At 37.6% G+C, this 15,896-nt stretch overlaps 1 protein-coding gene across 8 annotated transcripts in view; it reads right to left on the minus strand.

The window, feature by feature from the left end:
• VPS13D (vacuolar protein sorting 13 homolog D) overlaps nucleotides 1–15,896 on the minus strand; it is a 301,392-nt gene that overhangs the window by 151,117 nt on the left and 134,379 nt on the right. For all 8 annotated transcript variants that reach the window (XR_002824255.1, XR_002824256.1, XR_002824257.1 and 5 more), the window contains exons 50-56: nucleotides 14,337–14,467; nucleotides 13,935–14,110; nucleotides 9,945–10,068; nucleotides 8,872–9,107; nucleotides 6,684–6,792; nucleotides 1,907–2,070; nucleotides 752–860 (exon numbers count right to left, since the gene is read on the minus strand). Coding sequence is in view for 5 of the 8 variants with exons in the window: in XM_023732177.1 (XP_023587945.1) it covers nucleotides 752–860; nucleotides 1,907–2,070; nucleotides 6,684–6,792; nucleotides 8,872–9,107; nucleotides 9,945–10,068; nucleotides 13,935–14,110; nucleotides 14,337–14,467 (1,049 nt within the window). In the remaining 3 variants the exon portion in view is untranslated. The remainder of the gene's footprint in view (nucleotides 1–751; nucleotides 861–1,906; nucleotides 2,071–6,683; nucleotides 6,793–8,871; nucleotides 9,108–9,944; nucleotides 10,069–13,934; nucleotides 14,111–14,336; nucleotides 14,468–15,896) is intronic.

The following is a 15,896-nucleotide window of genomic DNA, read 5'->3' on the forward strand; positions in this document are numbered from 1 at the left end:
ACAAGGAAACTGTCCAGCAATCTTCAATCTGACATTTGCTAAAACAACTAAATGCTTACTCGGGCATCACTGAGAATGCTGATCAAACAATCACAGAGCTTGCAGAGCACATTGTAATTGCTCACCATCTCATAAAATACTTTACAAAAGACTGTCCCTAATGCTCTTGGCTGCTAACTGAAAGGTCGGAGGTTCAAGTCCACCCAGAAGAGCCTCGGAAGAAAGGCCTAGCCAACCACCGATAACCCTATGGAGCACAATTCTACACTGACATGTACGGGGTTGCCATGAGTTGAAATTGACTCAATAGCAACTGTTGGTTTTTTCGTTTTTTCTTTTAAATGCAGCTATCATATTGACTTCACAAGTCTAAAACTAACCCATCTAATTTAATGTTGGGCATTTAGTCTTCTTTCTTTCTAAAAAAATTAAATAGGTAATTTATGTCATCAAAGAAAAAATATGCAGATAAGCCAAGAAAGAAAAAAAAAAAAAATCCCATCATCCAGAGGCAACCATTCTCGGCACATTTGTTGTATATCCCATTCAAGAATATTTCCCATGTAAATACACACAAATGTACAACAATTTTTTTTTTTTTTTTTTACTTTCTTTCAACTAAAAGGGGATATTGCTCTATAATTTATTTTTCCATTTAACAACATATCATGTACATCCTAGTTGGACTTTGCGGCGTCAATGAAGTCTCAACCACTGCTTGCTGCAACTGGTGATGCCAGAAACTACTGACCTGAACAACCAACCCATGTAACCCACAGGTCAGTTTGCCTTCTCGGAAACTCCATGTCTGAGTTGTACTTCGCCTGCGGTCAGGCTTTCTTAGCATCAGGGGCTCATACCTGGTAAAAGGAAAATGAAATGTGTTTTCTGAGTCAAATATTTCAGGCCTAAAGAAAATATCAGGATCATGGTTTTGCTCTTCTTCCTTGCAACACCCTCTACCTTAAAATCTAATGGGCAGTTTGCTTGACGGCAGTTAGTGTCTCTTAACAAGGCAAGCGGAACACAATGGAAAGAAACAAATGGGGTCACCAAGTGATAAGACTGTTGTTAGCTGCCATCTAGTGAGCTCTGACTCATGAAGATCTTATGTACAACAGAAGGAAACATTACCCAGCCCTGAGCCATCTTCACGATCGTGGGTATGTTTGAATCCGTTGTTACAGCTAATGTGTTAATCCAACAAGACTTTAAAGATTCATAATACAGTAATACAGGTTCTTGTATTCTCACAATAACAAGTTATCATACAGTATAAGAAGGGCTATCTGCTAAATATTTTTAAAATCTTTTCAATAGCTTTTATTCTGTTTTATCTCCAAATATTTTTATTTCATATTGGGTTTTCACTTGTAAGGCATCTAAAGTCCTTTTGGAAGTAAATAAGGTATTAACTGAAAACAAATACATTGATTTTATAGAAAAACTAAGGCACAGGTAACTCAAATAACTTATTCAAAGTTAAAGAGCTGATTTGAATCCGAAAGTTATTCATAAAAGCATATTTAATTATTCTCTTAATAAACTTAATTTTTGCTTTAGAAAGATTCAACAAAATTCTTAGAAATGTAAAAATGAAACTTCACTTCTAGGGAGTGAGGGTGGGATGGAAGTTTAGGTGAAAGAGACATTCACTTTTCAGAACATATCTTTTTCAATTGTTTGAATTTTTTAACATTTGTATGGGTATTTCCATATAGCTTAAAAAACAAAAAAAAAGGGCCCAATACTCATATTTGGGAATGTGACAGGTTTCCATCCTTGAAGAAAACAATAAATATAAAAACACCAATTCTTACTTCATAATTAGAATCCTAGCTTTTTGATACAGATTTCCTCTAGTCTAAATTTGAAAGAATGAGTTTCTAGTTGCCTAGAAAATTACCTGTTGTCAGTTACTGCAGCAAGACCAGCAATATCTAAGATGGCAGAGCCTTCGGAGGAGCGGGCTGCTGAGGGCTTATTGGGGTTGTGAGGAACTGAAGAACCCTCATGAGCCAGCATGCCTGCTCCCGTCATCCTCCAGAGCTGAGAGCGCTTTCCTGGTTCCTGTTGAACAGACACACACAAAGACAGGAAAGCCATCATACGCAGCTACAGCGAGTTCCTCACTAGCTTCATCTAAGGGCTGAACTGGACTGAGACATTAAATTTCCTACATTGTATATACAGTATACTTAATTCAAACTCCCATTGTTGTTAATCCCTAGCTGCACTTGGGGTGAAATATGCTAAACTCAGATATGTCTTGAACCAAACAACCAAAAACTACAAATAACTGAATTTAGAAAACTTTTATTCTTTTCAATATTCTTTCTTTTTTAAAAAAAATTAGGAACATTTGGCTGAGCAATATAGTCAGCCAAGGCGCAGCCTACTCTCCTACACTAGCTATACTACCATGAACGATCCAATTCCAAACGGTGACCCTGGGGTGGGGTGCCCTTACCTTAAAGAATGATCCAATTAAATAAAGTACGATGTGAGTACTAAATACATGATAGTCTCAATATTTGATAACTGGTAATCCTCATAACGCACATATAACCAGAATTTACCAGAGAACAGTCTTCCTTTCCACCCTGATAGTCACAATATTTGATAACTTGTAATCCTCATACTGCACACATAACCAGAATTTACCAGAGATCAGTCTTCCTTTCCACCCATATTAATTGATAGTTTCCAATATACAAGTTGACTGTATTCAAAGGTTATACTAAGTTGATTGTTATTAATTCTAAATATAGTTTCTCCTTAGGAATATTTTATAAAGAACAGTTGAGCTTCCAGGTTAATCTATGAAAGTCTATACAATTTGTTATATACTAGAAAAAAAGCAATAATAATAATACTAGCTGAGAATTTACTATGTGTCAGGTACCATTCCATGGGATCTACATTTAATAATTCATTTAATCCTCAAAACAACACAATGAGGTATACACTATTATTATCCTTACTCACCGATGAAGAAGTTTAGGAAAAGTGAGATGAAGTAACTCCCAAGGTCACAAAACCAATAGGCGGCAGAGCCAAGATTTGAATCTCTGCAGCCCGATTCCAGAGCTGGCATGCTTAACCACTCCACTATACTGCCTCTCTAACACAATCTGTATGGTTCCATTTCAATAACACCTAAGCATTTAGAATACTCTTTCTGTGGGAAAGTATATTCCAGCTAGACCTATCAGGTCATGTCTACTCTCATCAGGCAGGAGCTCCTCCAGAACAACAGACACATATGGATACTACAAACTCATTAACATCCTACCTCTGCATTAGAAAAGAGTTTTTGGCACAACATTCTACAAAATAAAACCTAACAAAGTAGTACATGCCACTAGAGAGGCAGTTAGTACCGTGGTTAAGAACATGAATGCTGGCATCAAAATGCCAGAAATTGAAACCCAGCTGCCCCATTTACTAGCTGAGTGGCATTGGACAAGTTACTTAATCTCTCTGATGCCGTTTCCTGATTTGTCAAAGACGGCAATTAAGCTACCTTATATGGCTCTTGTGAGAACTGTAATAAAATGTAAGGTCCTTAGCACCTGCACGGCACATAGAAAGGTCTCAATAAATGTTTGCTATGTTATTATTATTACAACTCTTTGCACAGCATCTTACGTACATTATCCTAGTTGATGCTTGTAACTAAACAGAGAGGTCAGTAGGAGAATGAAGTTCATGGAGGAATGTGAAATGCCAGATATCATATCTTTAAGTGGCAAAACCAGAACTCAAACCTAGAAAGATATGGTGCTCTGTCTACTGTATGCTACCACCTATGTGTTCAAAAAGAGATGAGACTAAGCTGCACTTTTCCATCTGCAGCCCCCATCTGTTCAGTAAGAAAAAACATCTATCCACAGCATCAAAAACCACATGGAAAATCATCTCAATTATCCTGCAGATGTTCCAAACTGGGATCAAAGTGCAGATGCCCCAGGTGAGATTACATTTTCACACATGGATTCCTCTACTGCCTGCCCACACACACAGGCTCATTCTAAGCTGGAAGCTATCAAAATTTCCATTTAAAAACCTGAGATGCACCATTCTCCTTCCAGTTCCGTTTCACCCTTCCCTAACCATTTACTCTTAAAATCATTAGACGAGACCCAGGAAGGCAGAAGTCCATTGCGGGGAGGGTATCTGTGGGAAGAGGTGCTATGGTGGCCCAGTGTGGGATGTTGAAGCCCAAGTAGGGCAAAGAAGGCATCCACATGGGTGGCAGGGCAGCCCAGAGTGGGGTGTTGAAGCCCAAGGTGGGTGATGATAACATGCATGCCAAGGGATTAGGGAGGGGAGCCTAATGTGGGGTATCAATGCCTAAGTGGGGTGAGGAAGGCATTCTTGCAGGGGGTAGGGGTTGGAGGGAGGGCTGCCCAGCACCTGGAGATCAGAGCTAAAGTAACAACGGCATCCATGCAGGGGATGGGGCAGCAATGGTGATGCGAAACTAATTACATTCAGGAGAGCTGATCAATCAATAGATATATCAGGGAGCTACAAATACGGAAAGGGAGAAAACTAGAATAAACCTTGTGATGTTGGACTGGAATCGGAAACACTGGTGTAAGCTCCTGCTTTTCAATACACGCCCCAAGGGTTAAGTGCTTGGCTGCTAACCAAAAGGTTGGTGGTTGGAACCCACCAGTGGCTCCTCAGGAGAAAGATGGTGGTGATATATCAGTGTTAATCCTAATGTTGATGGTTGTAGTGTGGCTATATAGGAGAATATCCTCATTTGTAGGAAACATATACTAAAGTATCTGGGGGTGATAGGGCAACACGTCAACAAATTACTTTCAAATGTTTTGGGAAAAAAAGTTATGTACTGTTCTTGCAACTTAAGTTTGAGATTCTTTCAAAATTCCACGCAAAAGAACAAAAACAACCCAACAAAAGCCTAAGAGGCCAAACTTTCTACTCTTGGTTTCCAATTTAAGAGGATAGGAACATTTCTTAATGTCAATTCATACATCTTTGCCTAACTGTAGATGTCAATGTAACTCATTTATCATTTATCATCCCATTCACCAGTTTTCATCCTCATTGAGATAGTAATTGTGAAGATTTTCTGTAAATTACAAAATGTTATTCAAAATGTTACTATTAGTGCTATTTAATAAAATATCTGTTCTTATCTGCTTAGCAGTCACCTAGACCTTAGAAATTACACATGTATTTATTATCAATGTTTTACTGATCACACCTGGTGAACATATCCCTCTTGATAAATCACCTACTGTTGAGTTGGTTTCCATGCACCCTAACAAACTTATCTACTTGAACACTGCTTGAAAGTTACCTAACAACATCATTTCCAAGAACTCTTTCATTTCCTCTTCAATTCACTTGACTTCTGTCAGACTTGGCACTTCCTTTAGATTTCAGACTATTGTTTTACAAAAGTCTACAAAAATGTTTACTTTCAATTCCTATGCTTCATGCCTCTTATCACCAATCCCAACTCTTACTTCTTTTATACACGCACAGTCTTACATAAAAGAGGGGAGCCTTGGTGGCGCAATGGTTAAGAGTTACAACTGCTAACCAAAAATTAGGCAGTTGGAATCCACCAGCCACTCCTTGGAAACCTGATGGGGCAGTTCTACTCTGTCCTACAGGGTCGCTGTGAGTTGGAATTGACTCAATGCCAACAGGTTTGGTTTGGTCACATTTTAAGCAAATCTGAATTATGTGACTTTGAAACATGATATAAAAATACATGTGTTAAAGTTTCATTTATGTGCAAAATTTGAAGTAATTTGAATCTCCCCTCCAATTAAAAATTTGGGAAGAATTATATAACCCCCAAGCCAAGTAAATCCTAAACAGATCTACATTACTGCCAAGTACAATACAACTTTAGGTGATAAACAGGCATCATTTATCAGCATTACAACCACTGAGGTGGTACACAGACATCTTCTGTCAGGGTTATTTTTTAATTATGTGATTTAAATTATGCAAAGTCTTCAGAAACACATCCCTCATGTAAAAGTGACCTCCCTACCTATGTATCTGCATTGCTCTGATTTTCAAACTGACTTTCACTTGATGTCACCCTCCTCTTAATATACCTTATGCACCTCTGTGCTCCTAGTCTTCTTTGAGCTTTATGTTTGACCTATTTATTACCAGTCCTTCTGTCACCGTTAATATTTCCGGCCACATTTTACTGTCTTTTTCTCTATATCTAGGTCCATTACATAAATATTTCCCCAAGCTGACCTGAAAAAGAAGTCAACTTAATTTTTTTCTCTTTATGCCAACTTTCAACTCTGCAGTCAGCATAAAAAAGAGAAAAAATTGTCAATCTGACATTTTAAAAAGTCAGTTTAGGGAAAAGTAGATTAGGGAAGTGCTATAACAGAAAAACAGAGTAATGCAAAAGATAAATCACCAACTCAAGGATTAAGTTTTTCAAAATGCGCATGGAAGATGAAAGTGGCTTGGACTTCCTATAGCAGGAAGAACACCAAACTGGAGCCATCAAGATTCCCAAGTTCTGCACCCTGAGCAAGTATTTGAATCTCTCTAAGTCTCCATTTCCTCATGGAGACTTAGAGTTTGGACTAGATGAGCCGAAGTCCCTCAAAGTGCTAAAAAAAATTCCTTTACCCTAAACGCCAGTGTCTAAGCCTGCTTACCTTCTTCTTTAAAATGACTCTTTGTGTCTTTGGTGAGACATCCAAGACTAACTCTGCACAGGTAATGGTCTTGTTGGAAGCCACAGGCCTACCTGTTCCCTCCTGCAAACTGTAATTAAAAGATAAATAAATAAATACATACATATACATATATATTTTATATATGTACAAATTCATGCTATATTTTAAATATATATGTACATATACAAAACAAACACATGTATTTGCATACATATCTAAGTACTTAATAAGGAAACACCTAAAATCTCTATTAAAGAATAATATTTTTTTAAAAAAAAGCACGGAGAAAAAAGTTGGACTCAAGTAGTAGAAAGATCAGAATTGCATTTTTTTTTTCCTGCACAGTTCAAAGATTCATTTGTCAAAAGACATACTGGGACATTGTCTCTCTCCTGATTTAGGGGCTTACAGTTCAGACATAAACGGATAACTATATATCATTTAGAGGCAAAACCAAAACAAAACCAAGCCAGACATTCCAACGGAACTCTCTGCCAGGCAGAAGATCAACATCATAGCTTCTACAAGCCTTGGCAAGAAAGTAGAAGTCCCTCTAGTATGAAAAGAAAACAAATGATTCATAACCACCTTCCTCCAATTCAATCTTGTTGTGTTTCTCTGTGGCTTAAAAATCCTAAGCTTTACAGAATGCTGCAGCCTAGCTAGACTTTGGCGTATCTGGATGAGGTTGAGATAGACAATTCTCCTGCTTCCATTAATCCCAATCATCAAAAAAGGAATTGATAAATTCAGAGTTAAAAACCTAGACTTCTTCTCCCATCATTAGTTCCCTCCAAGAATGCAAAGAAATAGTATCTAGTAATCTACCCAAAAGACGGTTCAACTTCTTAACACATCAAGATTCCTAGGAGATTCTCTTTTATCTGCACCCCATCTGTTCAGCCAAGTTAGTGAAGAATCCTCCATTAGGATTCTTCAGTTACAGAGCTTAGTAACTATTGGAATTTACAGAACATAAGGAAAAAAAAACATGACTAGCAATCAGATTTAAAACTTGTTTCTCAGGCACTAAAAGGTTGAACAGGCCACACCGTTGAGTGCTGTAATCCTTAAAAACAAACAAACAAACAAAACATGATTGGCTCAATTGTTGTAGCAAGATAAACAGCCCAGCACCATCATTACCAAAGAAAACTGCAACAGACAAGGAAAAGGATGGTTATTCTCAGCAAAGACGCTCATCCCATCCATTACTAATAATATCTCAGCTCTAGGCAGATGAGAAAAACCACCCAGGTACTCAAGAGGTTACTTTGCAGGCCTCAGGTACATAAAAAATAACATGCATAAGCAAAATTATTTATAACATTTTGGAAAGTAATCTGACTTTAAATGTCCAGTTTAGGTGATTTATATTTGTGATGCTAAAGATTCAGCTATTTCCCTTTTTCTTTCACAGAAAAACTTTCAAAACTGGCCTTGCAACTTCAGCACAGAAACAACCACCTCTATTTACATGTTGGTAGAATAACTACTTTTTGAAAGCTCAATATTTCGAGTCTCTATATACCAATCTATGTACCAATTTACCGCAGAATTACAATAAACTCACTAGTCTTCACCTAAGCTTTCTAAATACAACTAGTCGGATGGCAATGAAGATTATAATTCTATGGCAATTGGAATTGCTGTGAATTTAAGCTATTTTTCTTGGCATTAGGAGAATATTAAGACAGACCATTAAGTGTCAGCCTAACCAGTATTCTCAACAGGGTAGGGGGCTAAGGATGAGTTGAATAATTATGATGAAGATTAGTCAGTTTCAAACGAGGAAAATGGTAAGACAGACTTATAAATAATAGCAAGTAAGTTAAAAACAGTATCTAAAAATACTTTAAACTAAGAGGCATGCAAGATATTTTCAGAATAACACCTTACAGGAAGAGTTGTTAAATACTAGAATGGATTATTGAAAGGGAGCTTTAAAAAGAGGAGTCTTCCCTCTTTGGATAAATTTTAATCTAGCCACAAAGCAAGGGTTTAGACTAAATGGCCTCTCAAGATAGACCCTGAAGCCTAGGATTTGGTAAAGAATGAAGGAATCTTCCTTTGTACTTTGGTCTCCTAAGAAACTGCTTACAATTTAATACCAGTTAATAATTAGAACCTTCTGCTTTAAAGGAATAGCAATTTAACCCAGAATTACCCAGAGAATGTATATGTAGCAGCAATGTAAATGAAATTTTCATAATAAAGCTGTCGGTTATCCTGGAAATCATTCATGTTACAGTTGATCTCAGAGGAACCTGCCCCTTTAACAGTCAGAGTGATAAAAGGTGGCAGGGTGGGTTCATCCCATGCATAATCCAATGAAGTCATGGGTTTCACTTCAGTCCGGAGCCTGGGTTCAGCCACGCCATGCTGTGTAAAGACAACTGGGACCTAGAGTAATGGCAGAGAGGACAAAGAGGACTCTCATTAAGAGTGGTGTTATTAGAAAGTGATTCAGTGCTTCCTAGGTTTAAGTTCCAGATTCTTCCCAATGACTCCTATTCAAGGAATAACCACCAGTGAGGTTCATCGTCTCGCCTTTTCAAATGCCTTTCTGATCATCTTCCAAATTCCAAGAAGCCCACCAATTACAGGACATGGGCTACAGCCTGTTGGAAAAGGGCTTTAAGAACCTTGGCCAAGTCAAATACCTAGGGAAAGCAATTCTATCCTTCCAGTGGCACCTCTTCTACCCCAACTCCCCTGTGGTGCACTTTGAAAAGAGAAAGGAATAAGGATTTTGGAAATCAGCTACAGAAAGCCACAAATTATGAGACATATTGTTATTCAAAGACATACTTTAAAATAGAATCTAATGATTTCCATTTTGGCTTTATTTGGGAAAATTATAAAAATGCTCACTGTAACTAAGCAAACAGTAGAATTGCCCATTCTCATAATCATTGTACAATGAATGATTCTGATTTCTCTCCATGTTTGTATGGAATATCTAAAGAGGGCATCACGTCAACCAAACACTCTAGTCAAAATAAGTTCTGGATGTCGAAAAACTACTTCTGTCTGGGCAAGGCTGCTCAGCAATCAAAATAACCAGCAGAAACTATCTCCTAGGGGGAAGAATTTTTAGACTCTCCAGCTATAGACATCCCTGTGTATCTTCTTTTAAGCTCACATTTAAAATGTATTTCATCATTATCTTAAGGACAGCACATACTCTACCCTCTTGGATATGAAATAGCCAAACTATCTCTCAGCCGCACTTCATACCTTAGAAAAGTTGTCAATTCGGAAAGGAGGGGGTAACTGATCTGTGTCACTAAATGAGATCCTATAGGTAGCTCCTCGGAGAGTAATTTCCACTCTTAGGAAAAAGCATTTTCCCAGGGTATCTCTGCAGAAAAAGGAAATAAAACAGGCTGCATAAAATGGAGGAAACAAAAGTTGCAGTTTACTTTCTTCTCATACTTTTCCCAACTGCAAATATTGAGCCTTAATCAACACTAGGTACAGAATGTACAGCCCACTATCTGTCCTTTGACTACACTAAAAAGAAGACACTGGTAATATAATCACACAGTAAAAAAGAATTAATTCAAGTATTTTGAATAGTGTACTCTAACTGTACACCAAGACCTCATGGAGATTTTGAAATTTACCCAGTGGGTTTATTTTTGTTAGTCATGTCAATATAGCAAACGAATAAATCCTGGTTGAACTACATGAAATTGCTGATACTTGACTATTTCTGACCTAGAAAAAGAGCAATTTCATATGGTTCAAACTAGTATAGTAATCCCCTCTTATCTGCAATTTCGCTTTCCGTGGTTTTAGTCACCCATGGTCAACCGCAGTCCAAAAATATTAAATGGAAAATTTCAGAAATAAAAAATTCACAAGTTTTAAATTGCACACCATTCTAAGTAGCATGATGAAATCTCGCGCCGCCCAGCTCCATCTCGCCCAGGAGGTGACTCATCCCTTTGTCCAGTGTATCCACGCTGTACATGCTATCCGCCTATTACTCACTTAGTACAGTACAATATTTTTTTTAAGAGAGAGACAGACCACATTCACATAACTTTTATCACACTTGGTTTTGTTGTTAGGTGCCACTGAGTCAGTTCCGACTCACAGTGACCCTATATACAACAGAACGAAACACTGTCTTGTCTTGCGCCATCCCCACAATCTTTATCACATTATATCGTTATAACTGTTGTATTCTACTATTAGTTATTGTTGTTTATCTATTACTGTGCCTAATTTATAAATTAAACTTTTTCATAGGTATGTATGCATAGGAAAAAACATAGTATACATAGGGTTGAGCACTACTAGCGGTTTCAGGCATCCACTGGGGGTCTTGGAATATATCCCCCATGGATAAGGGGTGACTACCGTACTGGTGTTGTTGATAACCAGGGTTCTCACTGTAGGATGAAGGAAGGTAAGAAAGAATTCTATGGAATGGAGGTACCAATATGTAATCATATTTTTGATATACATTCATGGAGGGAGTGGAAAGTTCTTCTATACAAAAGAATATCAGTGAATAAACATAGAAGAAATAAGAGAATTTTAAGAAATCATCATTTTGCAACCACTAATGTAACAACTGCTTCAAGCAAGGATCATCAAAACACTGGGTAAAAGGTTTTCAAGAAACAGTCTATTCACACAATTTCAAATTACCCCACCAATGGATTACTCTTATTTACAAAGAAGAAAAGGTAACTTTACAATATAGAGAACTGGTGGACACCACTTTAACCAGTGATGACAGAACTTAGCAACACCAATAATGGGACCAACAGACATGACAGGCCTCCTGAAGTGACACAATGGGAAACACACAATATCACATGGTAGTACTCTTACCAAAAATGTTTGATCCAAGTCTATGCACAGGAACCTATCAGAAAAATCCAGAAAATATGACATGCCACAAGATAACTGGCTTGGATTCTTCAAAAATGTTAATGCCAATAAAGACAGAAACAGAAAAGTGGGAATATTCGAGATTAAAGGAGACAAGAGATACGGCCATCAAATACAATGCATGACCCTTGACTGATCCTAGATCAGGGGAGGAGTTTTGCTGTAAAGGACAATTTAAAAGAATATTTATTAGAAAACATAAAATCAGTATTAAATTTCTTCAGTATATTAGAATGATATTATATTTAGTTAGGAAAATGTCCTTGTTGTTAGGTGATAAATGCCAAAGTTTGTACAGCTAAAGTATCATGATGACTGCAATTTATTTTCACATGGTCCAGGAAAAAACAAAAAGTGTGAGTGTATGTGTGTGTGTGAAGAGAGAGAGGGAGGGAGGGAGGGAGAGAGGGGAAAAAATGTAGCAAAATGTTAAAAATTGATAAATCTAGTTAAAAGATGGAGCCCTGGTGGCTCAGTGGTTAAGAACTTAGCTGCTAACCAAAAGGTCAGCAGTTCGAACCCACCAGCCACTCCTTAGAAACTCTATGGGGCAGTTCTACTCTGTCCTACAGTGTTGCTATGAGTCAGAATCAACTCGATGGCAAGAGGTTTGGTTTTGGTTTTTTTTTTTTTTTTTTTTTTGGTAAAACATACAGGGATATGTATTCATTGTTCTACTCTTTAAACTCTTGTGTAGCTTTAAATTGTTTCAAGAATGATTAGGGAAAGTAAAAGAAATAGATGACACAGTTCTATCCCTAGTAGCTTAAGGCCTGCACATTAAAACTACTTAAAAAGCATTAACCAAGGTATGTAAATGATCTTCCCCACCCTCACCCCACCCTTTTTTTTTTTTTTTTCAGTAATCACGAGTAACTTTTTTGTTTATTCCCAAATTGGCTTCCTCTATTCACAAAATAGACCTGTGCTGCTTCCATCTAGGTAGTATATAAAACAATGTGGTTTTAGATGCAGAACCACCCCCCTCCCCACCTGTTTTGTTTTTCAAAAGAAATCTTGTGGAAACAGTACACTAATGGATAAATGTTCTGGATGAAGGAGGGGTGAGGGTGCTGGAGCCCTGCCCACTTGGCTCCCTGACCTCTAACGTTACCTTCTTAGAAGCCACTGTACCAGAGTATGCAATTAACTTTAATAATGACTAAGAGAAAGTACAATAAAGAAGAGCACACCACTGACCCAAAAAAAAAAAAGCCAGCTAGCAACAATTAAATCAGATAATATATTTCAAAGTCAAAATGTAAATAATATTTTAGATTATCTATTGTTAATTTATCCACATTTCTGTTCCTTTACAATAGTGTTCACAATGGAAAATTGGCCATATAGTATAAACAAAAGATTAAATTTTACTTCTAAATGTGTTTAAAGAACACTGATTCCAGATTCTTGAGCTTCAATATCATGGGATAAAACAGGGAGAAAAGATCAAGTCATCCTGGGCTAGGTGTGGCTGGATTTGGTTGATTTTTCTTAACAAGGATTTGAGGGCTACTAGGGTTGCTATGAGTCAGAATTGACTTGACTGCAGAGGGTTTAGGTTGGGCATAAGAAGCCAAACAACTTACTGGAACAACATCAAATGAGAGAAGAGTTTGTATAAATGTGTAAGAATAGACAAAAACATTGGGAACCAGAGCTACCATCTACATGCAGACAAAATTTTCAGAGTTGCAGGCAATCATTACACTAGCTCAATGCTACTGACAGCTCAACCTTTCAGCTTGTAACCTCTTAGACCAGATCACAGCAACCCGCACAATGGTCCAAACTGTCAACAAGCCCTTTAACTCATTCCATCGAAATGCTCACTCAAATTTATCTGGAATTTGTAAGTTTAAAGGCCTTTTTGTGAGTCAGAAATATACGTGCCCATTTCATGAAAAGTAGTATGGTTTACCATTTACATTAATTAAGACAGTTAGCTGCCATCAAGTCAACTCCAATTCATGGCAACCTTACGTACACAGAACGAAATGTCATCCTCATAATCGCCAGCATGTTCAAGAGCCCATCGCTGCAGCAACTGTGCCAGTCCATCTCACTGAGGGTCTCCCTTGCCCTTGCTGGCCCTCTACTTCACTAAACATTACCTCCTTCCTCTAGTAGTTGATCCCTCCAGATGACGTGTCCCAAGCAAGCAAGTCGGACAGTGTTCTGTTGTGATCCATGAGGTTTTCACTGGTTAATTTTCAGAAGTAGATTGCCAGGCCTTTCTTCCTAGTATGTCTTAGTCTGGAAGCTTTGCTATACCTCAAACAAGGCTATTTTTAGTCTAAATACAGTCTCCAAACTTACCTCATGTTGATATGGAAGGAATTATTCTTATTGACTTCAAAGCCTCCAGACCAAATACAATTGGGAACATCCATCAATCTAACACATAATAGCTGATCATAGTCATTCCGAGGCCAGTGGAACACCACACTGGAACCAGGAAGGGTGGAAATGTAACCTTCAGGATTGGCCGTTCCCTAAAACACACAGGACCACTGGCTTTAGTCAACAAGTCAAGATAGCAAATGTTTACTAAGCACCTACTCTGAGCCTTGCCCTGTACCAAAAGTTACCTGGAGTACCAAAGGCACAAAATGGTTATTCCCATCACAGAACAGTCTTGATGGGAAGATAAGCCGTGACACTAAAACTCACTGTGCTATGAAATATGGCCTAGTCATTCTCCAAAAGCAAACTGCTTACCTGTCCCCTGGCAAATTCCCTCTGTGCAAATGCAAGCTTGTGAGATGATTTATTATCTAACAGGTAACGAGGGGCAAAGATGACCATAGAGGTGTCAATATACCGACCTCGGCCTTTCTTGACATCAATACCTGTGAATAACAAGAACCACTTCCATGAATTAACCAGAAGAAAGAAAATTCATGATCTGACAAAAATAAATAGCCTTCAGAATTATTTGGTTTCTCTGGGAGAACAATTATATCACCCATAGAGGATATCAAGGCTCCCAAGAGCAGAATGAAAACAGCAATGCTACTCAAAGTATTATACCTTATTCCCATTTTGGCCTAAAAGTCTCAGTGGCAATATGAATATCCCATAATTCCTAGCTTCTTCACAACGTGTCTACCATTATAATGGCAATTAAAATATATAGGCGTTCAGTCACAGATATTTCTGGTTTCTACCTATGAAGCTGACTACTAACACAGTTTTACATGATGCATTTCTGTTTATGCTTGGGACATAAAATTCCCTTAGAGAACTCGTCCCTTTTAGAGGACAGAGTGGAACTTTCAGGTTACATAATTGGATACTGTACTGTCCTGAACTCAACTGACTTTTCTCTAGTATCTTCTTTTAACCTACCGCCCAAGAACGAAACTCAAACACATGCTGAATTATTCTAGAATCCACTCATTTACAAAATAAATGTTTTCAGCATTTATCATGTGCTGGGAAAAAAAAAAAAACAAATAAAACACATACCAAGGAAAGAAGGCCATAATCAGAAGGAAATCTCTAGGCACCAGGTCCCAAATAAAGAAAACGTGAAATAGCACTGATGTATCTTAAAAACTCTCATAAGATTAATTTAAAAAAATACAAAACTCAGTGAACTATTCATTCTTTCATTCAGACAACAAATACAGTGACTATACACAAGGCATTGGGTTGAGCTCTGATTATACCATGACAAAAAATACTTATAGAAGAAACTATGAAAAGAATTCTAACAATAATAATAATATTTATTGGGCTCTTAATATTTGCTAGGACCTCTACCAAAGGCTTTACATTTAATCTTCATAACAACTTTATGGAGTTAGGTATTTTAATTATTTCCATTTTACAGCTGAGGAAACTAAGGCATGGAAAGCTAAGTAACTTGCCCTAGGTCACACAGCTAGTAGGTGGCATAGCTGGGATTCAAACCCAGGCAGCCTGACTCAGAAGCCAGCACCCTCCTGCAACTTACTTATATGGTGAAGGGATATATACAAGGACCCTACTTAGCAGTCAACAAGTTAAGACAAATGGAAGACTCCACATTAGGATATGACAACTATGTGTCTTAAACTTCCCAATACAATCCCAATTATAAATATTCCAATCTGTTAATTCCATAATTCACTTGTACTAGCTTGAAAAATGTGTTTTTCCTTAAATATAAGCCTCAAAAAATACTTAAAAGACTGAGTGAATCACAAAAACAAAAAATCTCTGAAACTCCTTATCTAAGAAATGCTATGTAACACTGTGATAGGGAGCTAGACATCGCTTTTCTTTCTGTGATAC

Source organism: Trichechus manatus, unplaced genomic scaffold (genome assembly GCF_000243295.1).
Source record: "Trichechus manatus latirostris isolate Lorelei unplaced genomic scaffold, TriManLat1.0 scaffold00048, whole genome shotgun sequence".
Lineage (NCBI taxonomy): Eukaryota > Metazoa > Chordata > Mammalia > Sirenia > Trichechidae > Trichechus > Trichechus manatus.